The sequence below is a fragment of the Perca flavescens genome, chromosome 5 (genome assembly GCF_004354835.1).
Source record: "Perca flavescens isolate YP-PL-M2 chromosome 5, PFLA_1.0, whole genome shotgun sequence".
Taxonomy (NCBI): Eukaryota; Metazoa; Chordata; class Actinopteri; order Perciformes; family Percidae; genus Perca; species Perca flavescens.
Window position 1 is genome coordinate 29,896,943 of NC_041335.1, and position 17,089 is coordinate 29,914,031.

A 17,089-nucleotide genomic window follows, 5' to 3' on the forward strand; every position below is an offset into this window, starting at 1 on the left:
CCAAATTTACATCTTGAAATTGCTTCTTTTGTTTTACATTAGCTTTTCAATTTGGCTGCTATTTTGGATATTCTTTACTGTAGATTGATTAAAGTTGAATATGTTGGGGTTTTGAGCTGTTTGTTGGACAAAAAAGCTCTTTCAAGATGGAGAGAAAATGCGACTAGCATTATTCAGTATATTCCGACCTATTTATAGAATAAACAATAACGAAAAATCTTGAAATTAATTATTTTTTTCTGGAAAAAAAAAAAGTCCGCTGTCACAAGAGTTTTATTTACAGATAAACTGGCCTTAAACATACTTGTCAAGTTGGAATTGACTTGTAAATAACATTTGGTTAAAGTGGGTTCTGCAGAGTATAAAAGTTTGACATGTACAGTAGCCGAGCCATTTGTCAGCCAACAGGCTGATATTGTCATAAATTCACCTCCCCTCAAACTGAATAACAGAACTCTTATTTGGGTAGGGAAGCTCTGGCCTCAGAGCCTCACAGGATTGGAGGAGGCAGCTGTCCAATAGTGCAGCAGTGCTGTGCTTTAGTTTACACCAATAGTGGAACTTTTTTTCCCCTCTATGGAGAGAGGATTGAGAAAGAGTGAGAAGAAAAAGCAGTTCTGTAGTTAAGGTCTCACTACATTCAAATCCTGTCCAGCAGAGAGAGAGCGTGAAGAAGGAGGAAAAGTAAAATGGAGAGAGTGCTGTTTGTCTGAGGTGAGTGCAGTTTGAACAACAAGGCGGTGAGGGTTTAGTAACAGGATTTAGCCTTGTAATTCCCTCCCTCTGTTTTAGCTGAATGGAAAGGATTGACTGGGAGAAGTAGCCGGAGCTGGTGGGGTGGACTGGAGAGGAAGAGCTGGGCTGTTTATTTCCAGCCTGTGTTTGCTTTAGTCTGCGAGAGTTCCAGGCATACCAAGAACAAGACGCTGCATTTAGCCGACACAGTGTGAATGTAGTGGAGTCTCCTAATGGCCTGGAAAGCTGACTGGCTCTATAGACTCTCTCTGACAGCGAGTGGATTTTGGACTTTAAGCAGCTTTGACTGATTTATACAAATTGTATGAACTTAAGAAATTCATTGTAGCTTGTTTTTTTTTTAATTTGTCTTCAAACTGTTCTCAAAATGTGATGTGAGGTTATGGTTAATCTATGTCTGTAGCTCTGTTGTAATGCCGGATGGATTTTGGACTAGAAAATATTGACATTGTCTGTTTTTCTGACCCCATTGGCTCATCTCTTATCAATGCTTTGTAAACAATGGCCGGTTTATCTCTTAAGCTTTCCACAAACCTCACCATGCTAGATTATATAGGCATTTTCAAGTTTACTTGCTATTTGGTGTTTGCTTTACATAGTTGCATCTCACATAGTTTTGGGCTGACTTAAACCACCCCTTGCCAAAATGATTATCACTCCCACTCTTCCAGTAGAGGTGTGAGAAACTTGAGACGTGTTTGTACTCGCACTGTCAAATTATGGTGATTGTCAGCGGCTGAGGAAAGACTTTGCCTGACACCCAAGCTGCTTCAGGGCAACCAGTGCATCCTTTTTAAATTCTTGTTGTAGTTTCTTTGGTTATTGTTACATTTACAGACATATAGTGGCCTTTATAAAACCACTAAAATCAGAACTCTTAACTAATGGTATGTTCTTATGGTCTCTGTTTCAGAAAGAGGACAAAGATGCCCAAGCACAGAGGATGAAAAGGACTCTGTGGTCCCCTACTATGTTGAAACTCCCTATGGTTATCAGCTAGACCTGGACTTCCTCAAATATGTCGATGACATTGAGAGGGGCAACACTATTAGGAAGCTGAGTATCCAAAGGAAACCCAAACTGGCCAAACCCTTGGCGGTGCCTCGGGGCAGCACTGGCGGCGGCAGCACTCAGGCTGAATGGACCTCCACAGACTCCCTTTCCTCCTCCAACAGCGATGACAAGCAGTCCCCAGTCTTCTTCAACTCCAGGCCCCAGGTCGCTGTGCCGCTGACCCCAACCCTCTCCAGAGCATCCTGTGAAGTCTCCCAGCAACAATCCTACTTGAGCATCACGGAGCAAAAACTGCTCCTGCCACCTCCTTCGCCTAGGTTTGCCCCCCGTCACAACCCCCAAGTGGAAAAGACCCTTATGGAGACGCGTCTTCGGCTCGAACAAGAGCGGCTGCTCATGCAGCCCCACAGCGACCCTCCAATGCCCCGCCGCCGTCTTGCCAGCTTCGGCGGCATGGGATCCAGCAGCTCACTGTCCTCTTACTCAAGCTCCATGGCCCCAAGTCAGATCTCTCCCAGCACCCATCATCCTCTCCCTATCAATGGTCACCTCCCCAATGGAGAGTACAACCACTACTACCCACCATCCATGGGCAGCTCCATCCGCCACAGCCCCATGAGCTCTGGCATGGCCACGCCTGTGACAAATGTCAGCCCCTTACACCTTCAACAAATCCGGGAGCAGATGGTTGTGGCCCTCAAGAAGCTGAAAGAGCTAGAGGAGCAGGTGAAAACTATTCCCATCTTACAGGTTAAGATTGCTGTTCTTCAGGAAGAGAAAAGACAATTGGCTGCTCAGTCCAAAAATCAAGGTCCTGGTGGCTTCCGCAAGCGGTCCTACAGTGTAGGCAGTGCCGACCAAATGGAGAACCCGGGCCCCATCCAAAAGGAAACGGAGTTGCACATCATGGAGCCTGAAGCCCAGGAACAGAGCGCTCAACGGCTGGATGAATTCAGACGTCTGGCTGCCGAGGTCCAAGCTCTGGAGAAGACGACACAGGACAATAGTGCAACTGAAATTCAGCCTCATAAGCTCACACAAAACCAGGCCCACCAAAAGTCCATTGGTGTAGTTACTGATGAAAACATGAACAGCCTTCCTGTCACTCAGAGGACAAATGGACATTGTTTCCAGGATGCGGGAGTATCGACGGAGCGGCAGGAAATGCACAGTGCTGCGGTTGGCGTGACTGAGGCCATGCTGGGCATGACCAGTGAAGCGGAGAGAGAGATCGACCTCCAGCAGCAGACCATAGAAGCACTGAAGGAGAAGATCTACCGTCTGGAGGTGCAGCTGAAAGAATCTACTCACCAAATAGAGATGGGAAAGCTAAAACTGGAACTCCAAGTGGCCGGTGGGTCTAACAAGAAGAAAGCGGACAAAGGTTTGATGGCCAGGCCTGAGATGTACAATGCCTGTGTGGAGGCCAAAGTCCAGATGCGCAGCCAGGGAGTGGGTGACCATCTAGAATCCAGCCATGCTGACACCACTAAAACTCTACAAAGCCACACTATAGGAGTGTCCTGTCAACCTAACATGCAGAATGTTGCCACAGGTCCAGAGATCCCGATGGACCGGTGGGTGGTGCACGAGCGTGTGGAGCTAACTGACCAGTGTGTAGGAAGACGGGTGGAGACGTGTCACCAGCAGGTGGGCACGGAACTGAATTTTTGTGAGGTGGGAGTTAACACAGAGGAATCGGTAGACAGCTTGGCTCTCTGCAAGCCCATGACAGAGTTGAGCAAAGAGTCAAGATCAATCGGCTGCGGAGATTGTTCAGTGGATGTGATCGTTGGTCCAATCAAGACGCTGGTGTCGAAAGGAACTGACCCAGACTGTAACAGCAAAGTGGACTTTGGTGTCATGGCGGCTCCTGAGTCGACAACTCGGCATACCAATACTGAGACAGAAGCTGCGAGCAAATCCACCAACACAAAAGCAGCTGTCCTGACCGACTCTTTTACTGACATGGGGTTGATCACTTGTGACAAGCACACCAACACTGCTGTGATTGAAACGAGGACGGTTGCTGCCGGGGAAGGTCTTATTAAAGAAGTTCACTCAACAGCAAAGATGCGTTCGATTGCTGTTGGAACCACCACTGGCGCGGAGTCATTCCTTGGCAAATCAAGCTCTACTAAAACCAAAGAATGTGGGGTGGGACCAGTTGGCATCCATGAGAACTTCTTGGTTGGATTAAAAACCAGGAACATAGCATGCGGCCCCTCCCAGCCAACTGAATCTGTCACAAGCAGCAGCAAAGAGACTGTGGAGGTTGAGACGGCTGCTGCACCACTGCAAGCTCAGACCCAGGGGGGCGCCGGACTGGACCATTACATCGAGAGGGTGCAGAAGCTGCTGCAGGAGCAACAAATGCTGCTAGCGGAGAACTACAGCGAGCTCGCCGATGCTTTCGGTCAGCCCCAGTCCCAGTTTGGATCCATCAACAGTCAGCTGGTCAGCACGCTCTCGTCCATCAACACAGTCATGAAGTACGGAAGTGCTGAAGACATTCTCAAGCTGCAGTCAGACTCTGTGAACTCAAGCGAAGGTGAGAGATATACCGCATCCAGCTCTGAGGATGCTAATGGTTCCACCTGCTCACGTGTTGCATAAACATAAATGGTTCTTGGGATAATTAGCTGGCAGTTATACCAGGCAATGCAGTGTTTCCCACACATTAGAAAGCAATTTGTGGTGGCCGGGGATTACTTATTTTTGTAACAAAGTATCAAAAGCTGAGAAGGACACGCTGTTGGATTCTGTTCTCCTCTCCTACTCTTTCTTCAATGCCTAACAAATCTCTCTCTCTCCCTGACCCTGTCTTTCACTGGTTGAAGCCTGAAAATATTATCAACAAATTAATAACTTAACTAATTACACTGGTCGGACCGTTCAGCTCTGTTTCAGACTGATACCTCCGGTTCAGGCTGGTCCTCATCCTCAACACGTGCCTTTTTCAGTCGCGGTAAATACTTATAAGCTGTCACGTTCACACAGTTACACATTCATACCTGGAAGCTCCCCAGTACAACCACAGTCTCATCTGCTGGCCACTGAGCAACTCCACTGGAGCGGTTGGGGTTAAGGGCCTTGCTCAAGGGCATCTCAGTGGTGGTAATGAGGGAAGGACAAGCGCTGCTCATTCACTTTCCCCACCCAGATTTAATCCTCATATGTCCCAAGCTCACTTCTTTAACCTTTAGGCCACCACTGCCCATAACATTATTTATAATAAGTTTATTTGATTCACAGCTCCTACATATAGTGTTTTGACCTAGACAACCCAACTGCATTTTACCGCAAACTTGCCACTTAACTTTCTAAAGCAGGCGCAATCGCTTGTTTGCTAAGGGTCGGGTTGGGACTCCAACATTAACACATTGTATTCGGAATATAAAATATTTTTTATAGGACTTTTTAATGTGTAATTGTGTAAAGGTGTTCACGAGATACCAACCTTTCATGAACTTGTGAATTTCGCCAGCCGTCTTCTCTCGTTTTCATGGAGAAATCGGGGAAAGGAAATGCAGCTGAACGAATATGCTGCGTGTTTTAAATAGCATTAAAAAAAAAAACGTGTGGCAGTCGGTGTTGAATGAGTGGCGCACCGCCACAAATTAGTCCATGTGTGGGAAACACTGCAATGAAAGCATAGTTTCAAGGGCAGACAAAAGAAAATGGACACACACACACACTCACACAGACACACACACACACACACACACACACACACACAGCTATCAAGCCGGCAGTAATGTGTTTAGTGTCTGAGCGAGCATTGAAGAGTTAAAATAATTTTTTTTTCTTCTCTTCCACGGTGTATTGAACAATAGATTAAACTAGTTTTATGTCTGTCTCTTATTACAATTCAATATTTTTAAGATATTCAGTAAGATAAGGCGTTAAAAGAAGCTTCTGTTTTAGTCATGATTACAGAACAAATGTTTTTGAGTTGTTATATCTCCGTCTTTGTGGCCAGAGCAATTGTTCCTTAGTTAAACACCTCAATTACACTCTCACGTACCGCTTTAGAGTTTTAAAAGTAGCAGTAGCACTTAAAGTTGCCCTTTTTGAAGTTTTGTTGTAAACAAACAAAGTTCTGTTTTAAGTATTTTAAATCCTGCATTCTTTACATGCATATTTACTATTTGCGGTCAGCATTTCTTGGCGTATAACTGCACATATAAAAATAAAATCCCTGCTCCATAGTGCTACTAGAGGCCGAAAACTCCACAGAGCACTTTTTTAGGCAAAAAGTGGCTAAAACTAACACTACAAAGCTGAATAATGATGGAAAAAATAAGAAAAATAGACATTATACACAGAGAATTGAGGGTACACACTAAGATTTTAAAATAAAGATTAGATAAGGAAGGAGGATGCATGATATAAGGGGTGTACATTAAAGGTATTTATTTAAATATATAGGGATGCAAGGGTATTGTGATTTCCCTTTTTAATCTTTTTAAGAAAGTGTTTTAATGAGCTATAACTACAGAAGAAGAATAGTTAACTTTGTACAGTACTTTTCCAAAGAAAGTTACAAAGTGTTTTACATGGTAGAACCAGGATACCAAAATAGTTCAGGACTGCAATGAGACAAATAAAATCAGGCAATTGAAATATTACAAAAATTAAATGCAAACCAATAATAAAAGATGAACAGCATACAAATATGTTGGTGTTAGCCTTAAAATCTCTCTTATTGCTCTTTTACAGGGCTGTTCAGAGGACAATAAAACAGCTGTAGTGTTGATCTAGGGACAAAGTAAGATGTAGTTTAGGATTGACTGCCAGCGCGGTCCCAGCTGTACTTAGATCTAGATCTAGTCTGGAGTGTGGGGTGAGGGGGTTTGGGGTTAGAGCGTTCACACAGCGTCTACAGAGAATCCTGATTGGATCGGACAGGCCAAAGTTATCTCTGACCCTGAAAAATGCGGCGGGGGGCTTTGGACATGAACCAACAATGAGCTCGTTTCTTTTTGGGAGCCAGTTAACGTCGCACCAATCGCCTCTTGTTGTTTTTGCAGGGCCACTCCTGCCTTCACTACCACCTCACTGTTGATGCTGATTCATGGCTCCTTCTGAGTTACGTAACACGCATTCATGCCGGCTGGCACATAAACGCAGGGCGATTGTGTTGTGTGCGAGCTTGTTCCTGGTCAGTTTCTGGCCTCTTTTGGAATGTAGGATTAGACCTAAACGGACGTAAATCCTGTTCATGTAAATTATGTCCGTAGTTAAGTTCTGTACTTAAGTACGAATGTGTGGTACTTTACTTGAGTATTACCATTTTATACAACTTTATACTTATCTCGGTTACACCCTAGAGACAAATATTGTACTTTTTCCTCCACTACATTTGTTTGACAGCTTTTGTTACTTTTTAAGATTACAGATCATCCCCATCCTGCCCAGTGAAAAAAACATGTATCTCCAGATTGTGTTGATTTTTAAACCTTTGTTGGTTGGTTTTAAATGGTGAAGTGTTAATAAAAACGGCTTTTCATAGCTTTATTTGGTTTCTGTCAACTTTGAATGAAGTGTGTTTTACGATGCTTAAAGTACTGATTATTTACATGGAGTCTCAACCGGTCTGAAGTACTGCTGCTTCATTTTTGTTACAGTTTCTATCGGCAGTTGGTTTCAAAATAACAAAAGGTAAAGGTCCGGTGGTTTCCATAGTCACATTTCTGCGACCGGGACAAGATTTCCTAAATTTTTACCAACTATGATGTATGTAGACACAATTTCTGTACAGCACCTGTAGGGTACCTTTTTTAATGACAAAACCCTTTCAGTCCTGTCCTACCTGTGCATTTAGAAACTAACTTTAGGCTGCCTCTCCTCCTTTTCAGATGGCAGTCGGCAGCTTCGGACAGAGCGGTTACACATGGAGAAGATTTCATCAGGCCTGACTCCTGCAGATAAACCTGCCAACACACCTGCACAGCAGCAGGTCAGTGCAGCTGAGCAGAAGAGCCGCATGGACCTGCAGATGTCTACAGCGCTACATGGTACGGCTAAGGACACTTTTTGGCAATAAAAACTCCTCTTTTGGTCTCGTCTGTGTGTTAAGGATACACCATTGTCATGTCAACTGCTCCTTGTTTGATTTTTAAATCCAGTGTGCTGCTGACAAAGCCAACAAATGAAAGGCCGAGCTGGAGACTGTTAATAGTGTTATTAAATAGTGTTAAAAGTGGTAGTAATAGTGATCTAACCAGGTCTTGAGGCTTTGGTCTTGCTAAAAGTGCATTCTCTAAACACAAAATGGATTTCTTTAGAGGTGAAGTGATAACATTAATCTGCACATGCAAAGTAAGTAAAGTTATCAGATAAATGTAGTGGAGTAAAAAGTTTAAAAAATAATCCTCTGAAATGTAGTGGAGTAGAGGTATAAAGTAGCATAAAATGAATACACCCAAGTACCTACATTTTTTACTTTTTTGTACAATTTTGTACACTTTAAACCAGACAACAGGCCAAACATGGCCACAAACTTCATCATCAGCCCGGATTCCTTCTGACAAACTCCTCACGTTCCCACCTGTCAAAACACGGGAAACGTGCAGAATGACTCTTGCTACTGAGTATGCACACACGCCAATGTAGACGTATGCAACTGCTTGCATGTTGATCCATGAGCACACACACACACTGCTGTCCCCTGAAGCAGTAAAAGAGGCCTCTCAAATAGGGGCAAGTCTTGGCAGATGTGAGTGCGTTTCTGGCTCTCGGCTGGTATTTCGGTTTTCGAAAGCCTGTGTTTTAAAATGACTGAGATGCTTTCAGGGTTTGGGGCAACTTCCAGCTCCTCGCTGACAGAGTGCTTTGGAAAGAGCGTGAGACGGACACTTAATGGCTACTTTGCTCAGTGCCAAAGCTCTTGATCATGTCAGAGAACCTTTAGTGGATCATTCAGGCGTTCTCAGGCCATTTGTAAATGAACTGACTGGGCTTGTTAAGTTTAAGTTGTGCTGCTGTTAACTGCAGGATACTTTTAATGTTGCAGGAGAGAGGATATTATAAAAATTGTAATTTAAAAATGTCGTAAAACATAAAAAGTAAAAAAATGTTTTATAGAAACTTGGAAAGTTTTCTAGAGACGTGTTCCATCCGTTTTACACACCTTACAGCACTGTATGCATGCACACGTTTAACGGTCAAACTGTTAGTACTTGTATTTTTAACTTTTTTTATTTTTTGCTTCACTATGCTTTGTTCGGTTGCAGTGCGGTTCGTTTGTGCACTGCTGCTGTGACATGAGAATTTCCCCAACAGGGATAAATAAAGTATCTATCCATCCACAGTATACATGAACAGTCTCAGTTCTTCTTTTTAATACATTTTACTTTTAAGATTGAACTAAATCAGCAGCCGTTCCAGAAGCAAATGACATTTAAAACTAGAAACTTATTTTTATGATTCATAAACTCCAGTTAAATGTTTACTTTTATTTTGATGCTGACCCTAAAGTGATCCTGTTGTGCTCACGTTCAGGGCAGCCGTGCAGCCAGAGCACCCTGAAATCCATCATGAAGAAGAAAGATGGCCGAGCAGACTCAAACGGCACCAAAAAGAACCTGCAGTTTGTCGGGGTGAACGGAGGGTGAGTCGGGGAAAATATATTCACGTTGAAATGGGTCATGAATTTTTTTATTCAATTATTTTTTTCTTTGCATTTTAAGGGGCCTGTTAGATGTTTTTTAACTTGGTGCTTTTGTTGTGCATTAGTTTTTTTAAGTATCCCGAGTGTGGTTAAAGGTGCTGTTTTACTCTTTTATAAGGCTGTTGTGTTGATGTTCTTTCCTCTTAAACCTGCGCCTGTTAACATACACGTGGAGGTCCAGACCTCGTGAAATCTGAACCTTTTTTTGTGCACCACATGAGTTTTTGAATGTCTGTGCTTTTGCCGCCCCCTTGTGGCGAAGCAGGTATGAGACTACGTCAAGCGACGACTCCAGCTCAGAGGACAGCAGCTCCTCGGGGTCGGACGAAGAGGATGAGGATGAGGAGAAGGAGTTCGTAGGAAAGGAGGAGGAATACAAGAATGTGGAGGGAAAGCGCACCACGAAGGAGTTTCAGCCCGAAGGAGCCGAGGACGGGAAGGAGGAGGACAAAGAGGAAAGTTCAGAAAAGCAGGAGATGAGAGAGAGGTGGGTTCAAGAGAACAACTATTACATTTACTGTTTCCAGTGCTCTGAAGTGACCTACTGTATGCTAATGTGTAATTTTTTTTTATAATTGTATACAGAAAATCTATTTAAAGAATAATATATAGGAGTTTAGTAGAAGTAGAAGCTAAGCAGTACTGGATGTGAAACTACAGACTATTTGATGGAATAGAATTAAAACTTAATTGTCCAACCACAGCTGGAAATGTGTCTTCAGTCTCACTTTAGACACAGTAGATAACTAGCTCAATAAGGATAAATACACGATCGTTTATACAGGCAGCATCCAAACAAGGTAAAATAATTGCTACCTGATCTGATGAAACAGTTATACACATTAATGTGGGATGTTCACATTTTGTAATATGGATCAGTTATTAGATAAAGGGCAAATTAGATGAAGCCAATGGGATTGATGTTCTTTGAATGTTAAAATAATCAAAGTTTGATTGTCTCCACAGGTATGAGTTAAGTGAGAAGATGCTGGCTGCGAGCAACGTTCTTAAAACTCACCTTAGTGACCCCAAAGCAGTGAGCAGTAAAGATCTGGTGAGGAGTTTTGATCTATCGATCTATCTATCACTGGTTTAACAGTTTTGGACATAGACTTTCCATAACATTTAAAATGTTGAATTTCCACGTGTTTACTGATTTATACTGGTGTTTTTAATTTAAAAAAAGAAATAATAATAATAATACTTTTTTGGGGCTTTTCCGCCTTTAATGGATAGGACAGCTAGGTGAGAAAAGGGGGGGAGAGAGAGAGAGAGGTATTTTACCCTAAAATGCAATGAAGATATTCCATTCAAGAAGAACGTAAAATGCTGTTGTTTGAATAACACTTCAGAGTGTTTTGATCTTTTTCTGTGATTGTAGCATTTTTCAGCAGCATACAGTCCTGTGTGTCTGACACAGCCACTACCAACATCAGTTATTTTGTCACTCTATACAAAGTGGCATTGAAAGTTAGATAATCCGTTAAATTAGAGTCTCAACATGCATGGACGTGGACTTATGGATTTCGTATTTATTCTTTAACACATTAGCATCCCTACGCAGCACTACACAGATACTGCCTGTAATCTCTAACGAGTCCCCGTCCTGCCTCCTCAGAGAGCCTGCCTGAACACGGTGCAGCACGAGTGGTTCCGCGTGTCCAGTCAGAAGGCGGCACTGGCCGGCATGGTGGAGGACTACCTGGGGGCTTTTGGGGCCATCTCGGCGGCCGTGCTGCGCCACATCGTCAACATGGCCGACGGCAACGGCAACACAGCGCTGCACTACAGCGTGTCGCACTCCAACTTCCAGGTGGTGAAGAAGTTGCTGGATGCAGGTCAGCATTCTTTCCTCCCTCATGTGGCCGCGAGGCAAAGCTGAATGTTTGCTTTTGTTGAGCTCAGTACATTAACATCAATTGAGTAAGAAGTTGAAAGGAATCCTTGTTGCCCAGTGTTTCTAAAATGTTTCAACGCCTTCCTAATCCATCAAAACCCTAAGATTATCTTTGTTTTGCTTAAAATGCAGCCAAGGTTTTGTTTTACTCCCCTAATAACCTCCATAAGACCACCAGAAGCTTTTGTATTCCTGAATTCGCCACACTGCTCACCTGATCCTTCTCCAGCTTCTTTGCATCTTTTATCTTCTTCTTTAAGATATCAGGTTGCTGCAGAAAGACAACAGTAACGCCGATACTTGGCATGTAGCTACTCTTCTTCTCTCGCTGTCTTTGGCAGCTCCTCACTGATGTAGAGTGGGATGAGAGACTCATTGTAGATTGTTTCAATTTACTCTGAAAAGTTATCAAAACGCATACTAGCAGGATCAGTGCGGCCTACTCTTCACAGTAGTAAACTGTACCTCTGTATTAGTATTTTTATTTATTTTTTCTCAACTCAAGCATCTGAATGCTTCCTACTTCCCTGCCATGCAGCGCTCTCCCTGAAGGCTCAATAGACTGTGATGAGGTCCTGGCCACTCGCTGCTCTAAAAGCCCTTTTGTCTCCTCGGCCTTTTGTGTCCTTGTGCTCTGTGACAGCAAATCCCCCCCCCCCCCCCCTCTGTTCCCATTGTAGCCTTTGTCCTCCCAGCTCCTTAGACCTCTCCTCCCCTCAGTGGGCAGGGCAGCCACCCTCTCACTCACATCGCCTCCCGTCTGATGGCTCGGATGTCTTGTCTCTTTTTGCAAGGACGAGTTCTTTTTAAAGGTTCAGCCAATGCATCATGGTCCCAGAAGAAGCCCCAGGCCTGACGCACGTCCTCGTACATCACTGTGTTGTTGATTGACGGGCAGCGACAAGTCAATCGCAGACGAGAGTCATAGCGTTAAAGGGTCTGAGACCACACGCACTGAAAAAGTTCTCCCTCAAGCTGCTTCACCGTACTTTTGTGTGTGTGTGTGTGTGTGTGTGTGTGTGTGTGTGTGTGTGTGTGTGTGTGTGTGTGTGTGTCAGATGTGTGTAATGTGAATCAGCAGAACAAGGCGGGATACACGCCCATCATGCTGGCCGCGCTGGCCGCAGTGGAGTCGCCCAAGGACATGCGTATTGTGGACGAGCTCTTCAGCAAGGGCGACGTCAACGCTCGAGCCAGCCAGGTCAGTGACTCGCAGCGGTGGAAGAAGTATTCCGATCCTTTACTTCAGTAAAAGTACTAATACCACACTGTAAAAGTATTCTGTTCCAAGTAAAAAAAAAAAAAAAGAGTCCTGCATTGAAAATGTTACTTGAGTAAAAGTATGTAAGTATCATCAGGGACATGTACTTGGAGAAAAAAACCTCACAAGAAAAATCCTCACATTTCTGTGTTTAATCGTCTAATCATTTCAGCTGTACTTGTAGGCCTATTTATTGTTGGGTAGTTTCATTTAAAATAAAACATGGTATTTTATAAACTAGACGGGTTTTGTGTGCCAAAATATTAATTTGTAAAGTAACTAGTAACTTAACATGTCAGATTAATGTGGTGGAGTCAAAAGTACAATATTTCTCTCTGAAATGTAGCGGAGTAGAAGTGGAAAATGCCAAGAAAAGACTCAAGTAAAGTACAAGTACTTCAAATTTGTACTTAAAGTGCTCATAATATGCTTTTTGGCTTTTCCCCTTTTCTGTATTGTGTTATATATCTTTTATTTGTGCACGTTTATAGGTTAATAAAGTGAAAAAGCCCAAAGTCCACCCCAAAGGGACTCACCATCTCCAACAGAAAACACTGTTCACCAACTGCTCCAAACAGCTCTGTTGTAGTCCAGCCTTTACTTCAGAGACCAACGTGCGTCACTTTGTAACACGTTCTAACGCTCGCCTAGCTGCTAGCGCGGCACGCCCTCATACTCTGCAACTGACAAGCTAGCAGCACTTACTGCACATGTGCGACTCCCAACAAAGATGGAACAGAAGTGCAGCAATGTGCACTGCAACAAAAAATATGTTTGTGTTTTTTGAAAATTAAACCATGTAAACCTATTCTGGTACAACCTCTAAATACAATTATCAACCTGAAAATGAGCATAATATGAGCACTTTAAGTACAGTACTTGAGTAAATGTACTTAGCGACATGCCACCACTGGTGACTCGGGAGGTCAGACGGCAGCGGCAGGACACCAACACGGGGTTCAGTGGACGTCAGGTTTCAGTGAGCAGGGAAATCAAGCTCTCGGTTTGTTAACTAAGCACATTAAAGCTACCAACAGGTACCAGCGTTGTAAAAGCTTATTAAAAAAAAAAGGCTTTGAATTAGGTATTTTTCTGATTGTATTAATAAATCAAAAACGCACAAACCCAGCTTATGCACAGGAGTCTCCGTTAAAAGTCTAACTGCGAAATAATTTATCTTAAAGTATAAGTTCAGAAGTATTTACCCTGAAGTAGGAAGAATAGAACTTTGGTGACACCAAGTGGTAAAGGAAGGGAACTACAGAATGTATAAACGCTGTAGAACACGTTAGACGTCATGTGTAATGATGTTGACTTGCTTATATTGACAGTAGGAGACGTTTTTTTTTTAAAATTGTATTTTAAGTTTGGGGGCCGTGGAGGTTTCCATGTTTTCAACTCATACCGTTCAACGTTGCATCTCAGTCAGCGTGAGTGTGACGCTTGTTACTGCTGAAGCCATAAATTCATGATTTTAGTCTCAAAGCAGGGAGGTAAGTTTTAGGGCTTTTCTTTAATTAAATTCTATGAAACCATACAGTCTCATAGTTATCCAGTCAATATGTATCCACATTATCCTGCAACGAGGCAAACAATCAGACAATTAAAAATAATACAAAATAAGATGAAATAAAATCCTAATGATGGTAAAGATGAAAACAACAATAATAAAACAAAACATTTTGGAATTAAAACAGTGTGTTAGCATTAATATATCATATATAATACTATTTCTTTTTTTTTTTAAAAGAGGTCACTGATTTGGCAAGATCTTGAGATGTGCGTAAAGGTCGAACAGAGAGATTGATTATGGTATTTCATTAAAGTGTAAATTGTTTGCTTTAATAATTTGACCACGGTTTCAGGCTGGACAGACGGGGCTGATGCTGGCGGTCAGTCACGGCAGGATGGACATGGTCCGGGCGCTGCTGGCTCACGGGGCCGACGTCAACGTCCAGGACGACGAGGGCTCCACGGCGCTGATGTGCGCCAGCGAGCACGGACACGTCGAGATCGTCAAACTGCTGCTGGCTCAACCCGGCTGCGACGCCACGCTGAGCGACGGCGTGAGTAACTAACTACGTTCCCTCGAGTACTGCACTTCATTTTAGGACTTTACTTGAGTAACAAGTACTACAATTCAGAGACATATTGTAGAGCTGGGCAATATATCGATATTTTATCAATATCATGATATGAGACTAGATATCGTCTTAGATTTTGGATATCGTAATATCGTAATATGGCATAAGTGTTGTCTTTTAAAGGCTGCATTACAGTAAAGTGATGTCGTTTTCTGAACTTACCAGACTGTTGTAACTGTTGTATTATTTGCCTTTACCCACTTAGTCATTATATCCACATTACTGATGGTGATTTATCTAAAATCTCATTGTGTAAATATTTTGTGAAAGCACCAATAGTCAACACTACAATATCGTTGCGGTATCGATATCGAGGTATTTGGTCAAAAATATCTGATATTTGATTTTCTCCATATCACCCAGCCCTAACATATTGTACTTTTTACTCCCATTACATTTATTTAATAACTTTTGTTGCTCGTTACTTTACAAAAAAAGATTCTTGCACACAAAACATACAAAGAGCTTATAAAATATATAAATAAATATGTGCCAATAAATAAATGACTGAAAAAATGAATTAAAACTTCCCCTCAGTTTATCCAAGTGCAGCTGACGATTCTGTCGATTGACATAAAATTCATCGGCAAATATTTAGCTTTTTCATGCTAAAACGTGTAATGGTTCTTTCTGGATTCACAAATGTTAAGAATTTCTGCTTTTCCTTTTTTTAAATTATTTTGAAGTTTGAACAAAACGCATGTGTTCATGTTGATTCTTGTCAAATGTATTACTGTAGTTATGTGAGCCAATGCCTGTACAGCAGCTAGACATAGTTATATATAATAATAACTCCTAGTAATACTTACTAATTATTACATGGCTTGGTTGAATACTCAATTCTGATTGGTCACTCACAAGATTCTGTATAACAGAATAGTTTTCATCATAGACTGGCGGACCATTTTTAAATCTATTAAAATATTTTTAATTCAATATTTGTGCTCATACGGAGCTCTTACCGATGATCAGCTGATCACAAACGGAGAGGGACGGTGGAGGAAACGGGGATTTGTGTCGGGGTCCTGCGTCACCCTGTTGGGGTTCTAATTTTGCAATAATGACCGAGTCGCTCTACATTATCCCCTATATGCTGACTGACTGCTATGTGACAGGTTATTTTTTTTCAGTTGACTGATCGTCTTTTTATCCTTGTTGTCTTCTCTTCAGGATGAGAGTAATGCTCTGTCCATCGCCCTGGAAGCAGGACACAAGGACATTGCAGTGTTGCTTTATGCACATGTCAACTTCTCCAAAGCCCAGTCACCTGTAGGTCCTCATCACTCACTCCCTCCTTTTTTTTTTTTTTTTTTTAAACCCCCCTGTTCTTCTTATGTCATGAATGTTTACATGTCAACTGTCACAGTAACCATTTACACTTGTATTTATATTCTAGGGGACCCCTCGACTTGGCAGAAAGATGTCACCCAGTCCCACTCGGAGGGGCATGTTTGATTAGAGGCCCCGCCTCTCCCCACAAACCCCGCGCTGCTATTGGTTCATGCTGAACGATGCCTTACCCACAGCTAGATGAGGGACTTGATCCCAAGCACCAACCAACCAATGAGATTTCTGGAAATATTTTTATTTATGTGCACGCTGACGAGCCCAAAGTGCCCTTTGAATATGAATGTAACCAGCTGGTGCCTCCAGTCCCCTCACATTCTGGCTGAAATAATCAGCAAACCAACACGGACACAAATTCAACTACTAAATGCCATTTATTTGTCTTTTTTTTTTTTTTTTTTTTTGCAATTTTTTTTTTTTTTTTTTTTTTTCTAAAGCTCAATGTTGATCATTCAAGAGCACCAAAACATTTGTGATTTATTTTTTATTTTTTTGTTGAGCGCATCAGAGTAGACAGATGGAGAATAATCCACCCACACGTTAGAGGAAGTATTTCCTGTATATATATCGCTCACCTCAACATCCCGGCCTGTGCGCCCAGCTCTCTGCAGTACACGTACAACTCATGTGGATGAATGAATCAATGAGTAGACACGACCTAGACTGGAGAAATTGTACTTTTATACAAATCATTTGTATCTATTTAAGAAGAATCACAGTATTTTGAATATTTCCTATTACTACTTAACAACCCATGAAGTTATATATTTATCAAAGTATAGTTTTTAATGCAGATATATGTATTCCATTGTACATATGGTGGTCATTAGTTTAGTTATTCTCCTTTTTGTGTCCAATTATTTTCTGTCTGTCTCATGTGTAATATAAGCTGTCCTCCTCTAGTGTTCTTCTGGGTACTGACTTTCATCCTCGAATGAGAATTGAAGTGCCTGGGATGCCATATAACAATAAAAATCAATTAAAGAATATAGATC

At 42.2% G+C, this 17,089-nt stretch overlaps 1 protein-coding gene across 8 annotated transcripts in view; it reads left to right on the forward strand.

Annotated features, from left to right (window-relative positions):
• The window catches only part of kank1a (KN motif and ankyrin repeat domains 1a), a 57,756-nt gene extending 40,671 nt beyond the window's left edge, over positions 1 to 17,085 (forward strand). For 7 of the 8 annotated variants that reach the window (XM_028579359.1, XM_028579356.1, XM_028579357.1 and 4 more), the window contains 10 exons: positions 1,670 to 4,321; positions 7,632 to 7,790; positions 9,277 to 9,385; positions 9,708 to 9,932; positions 10,412 to 10,499; positions 11,064 to 11,283; positions 12,401 to 12,543; positions 14,469 to 14,669; positions 15,918 to 16,016; positions 16,144 to 17,085. In XM_028579359.1, coding sequence (XP_028435160.1) covers positions 1,670 to 4,321; positions 7,632 to 7,790; positions 9,277 to 9,385; positions 9,708 to 9,932; positions 10,412 to 10,499; positions 11,064 to 11,283; positions 12,401 to 12,543; positions 14,469 to 14,669; positions 15,918 to 16,016; positions 16,144 to 16,206 — 3,959 coding nt within the window. In that variant the 3' untranslated portion in view covers positions 16,207 to 17,085. The remainder of the gene's footprint in view (positions 1 to 1,669; positions 4,322 to 7,631; positions 7,791 to 9,276; positions 9,386 to 9,707; positions 9,933 to 10,411; positions 10,500 to 11,063; positions 11,284 to 12,400; positions 12,544 to 14,468; positions 14,670 to 15,917; positions 16,017 to 16,143) is intronic. The other variant, XM_028579360.1, reaches the window with a different exon arrangement.
• The last annotated feature ends 4 nt before the right edge of the window (positions 17,086 to 17,089 follow it).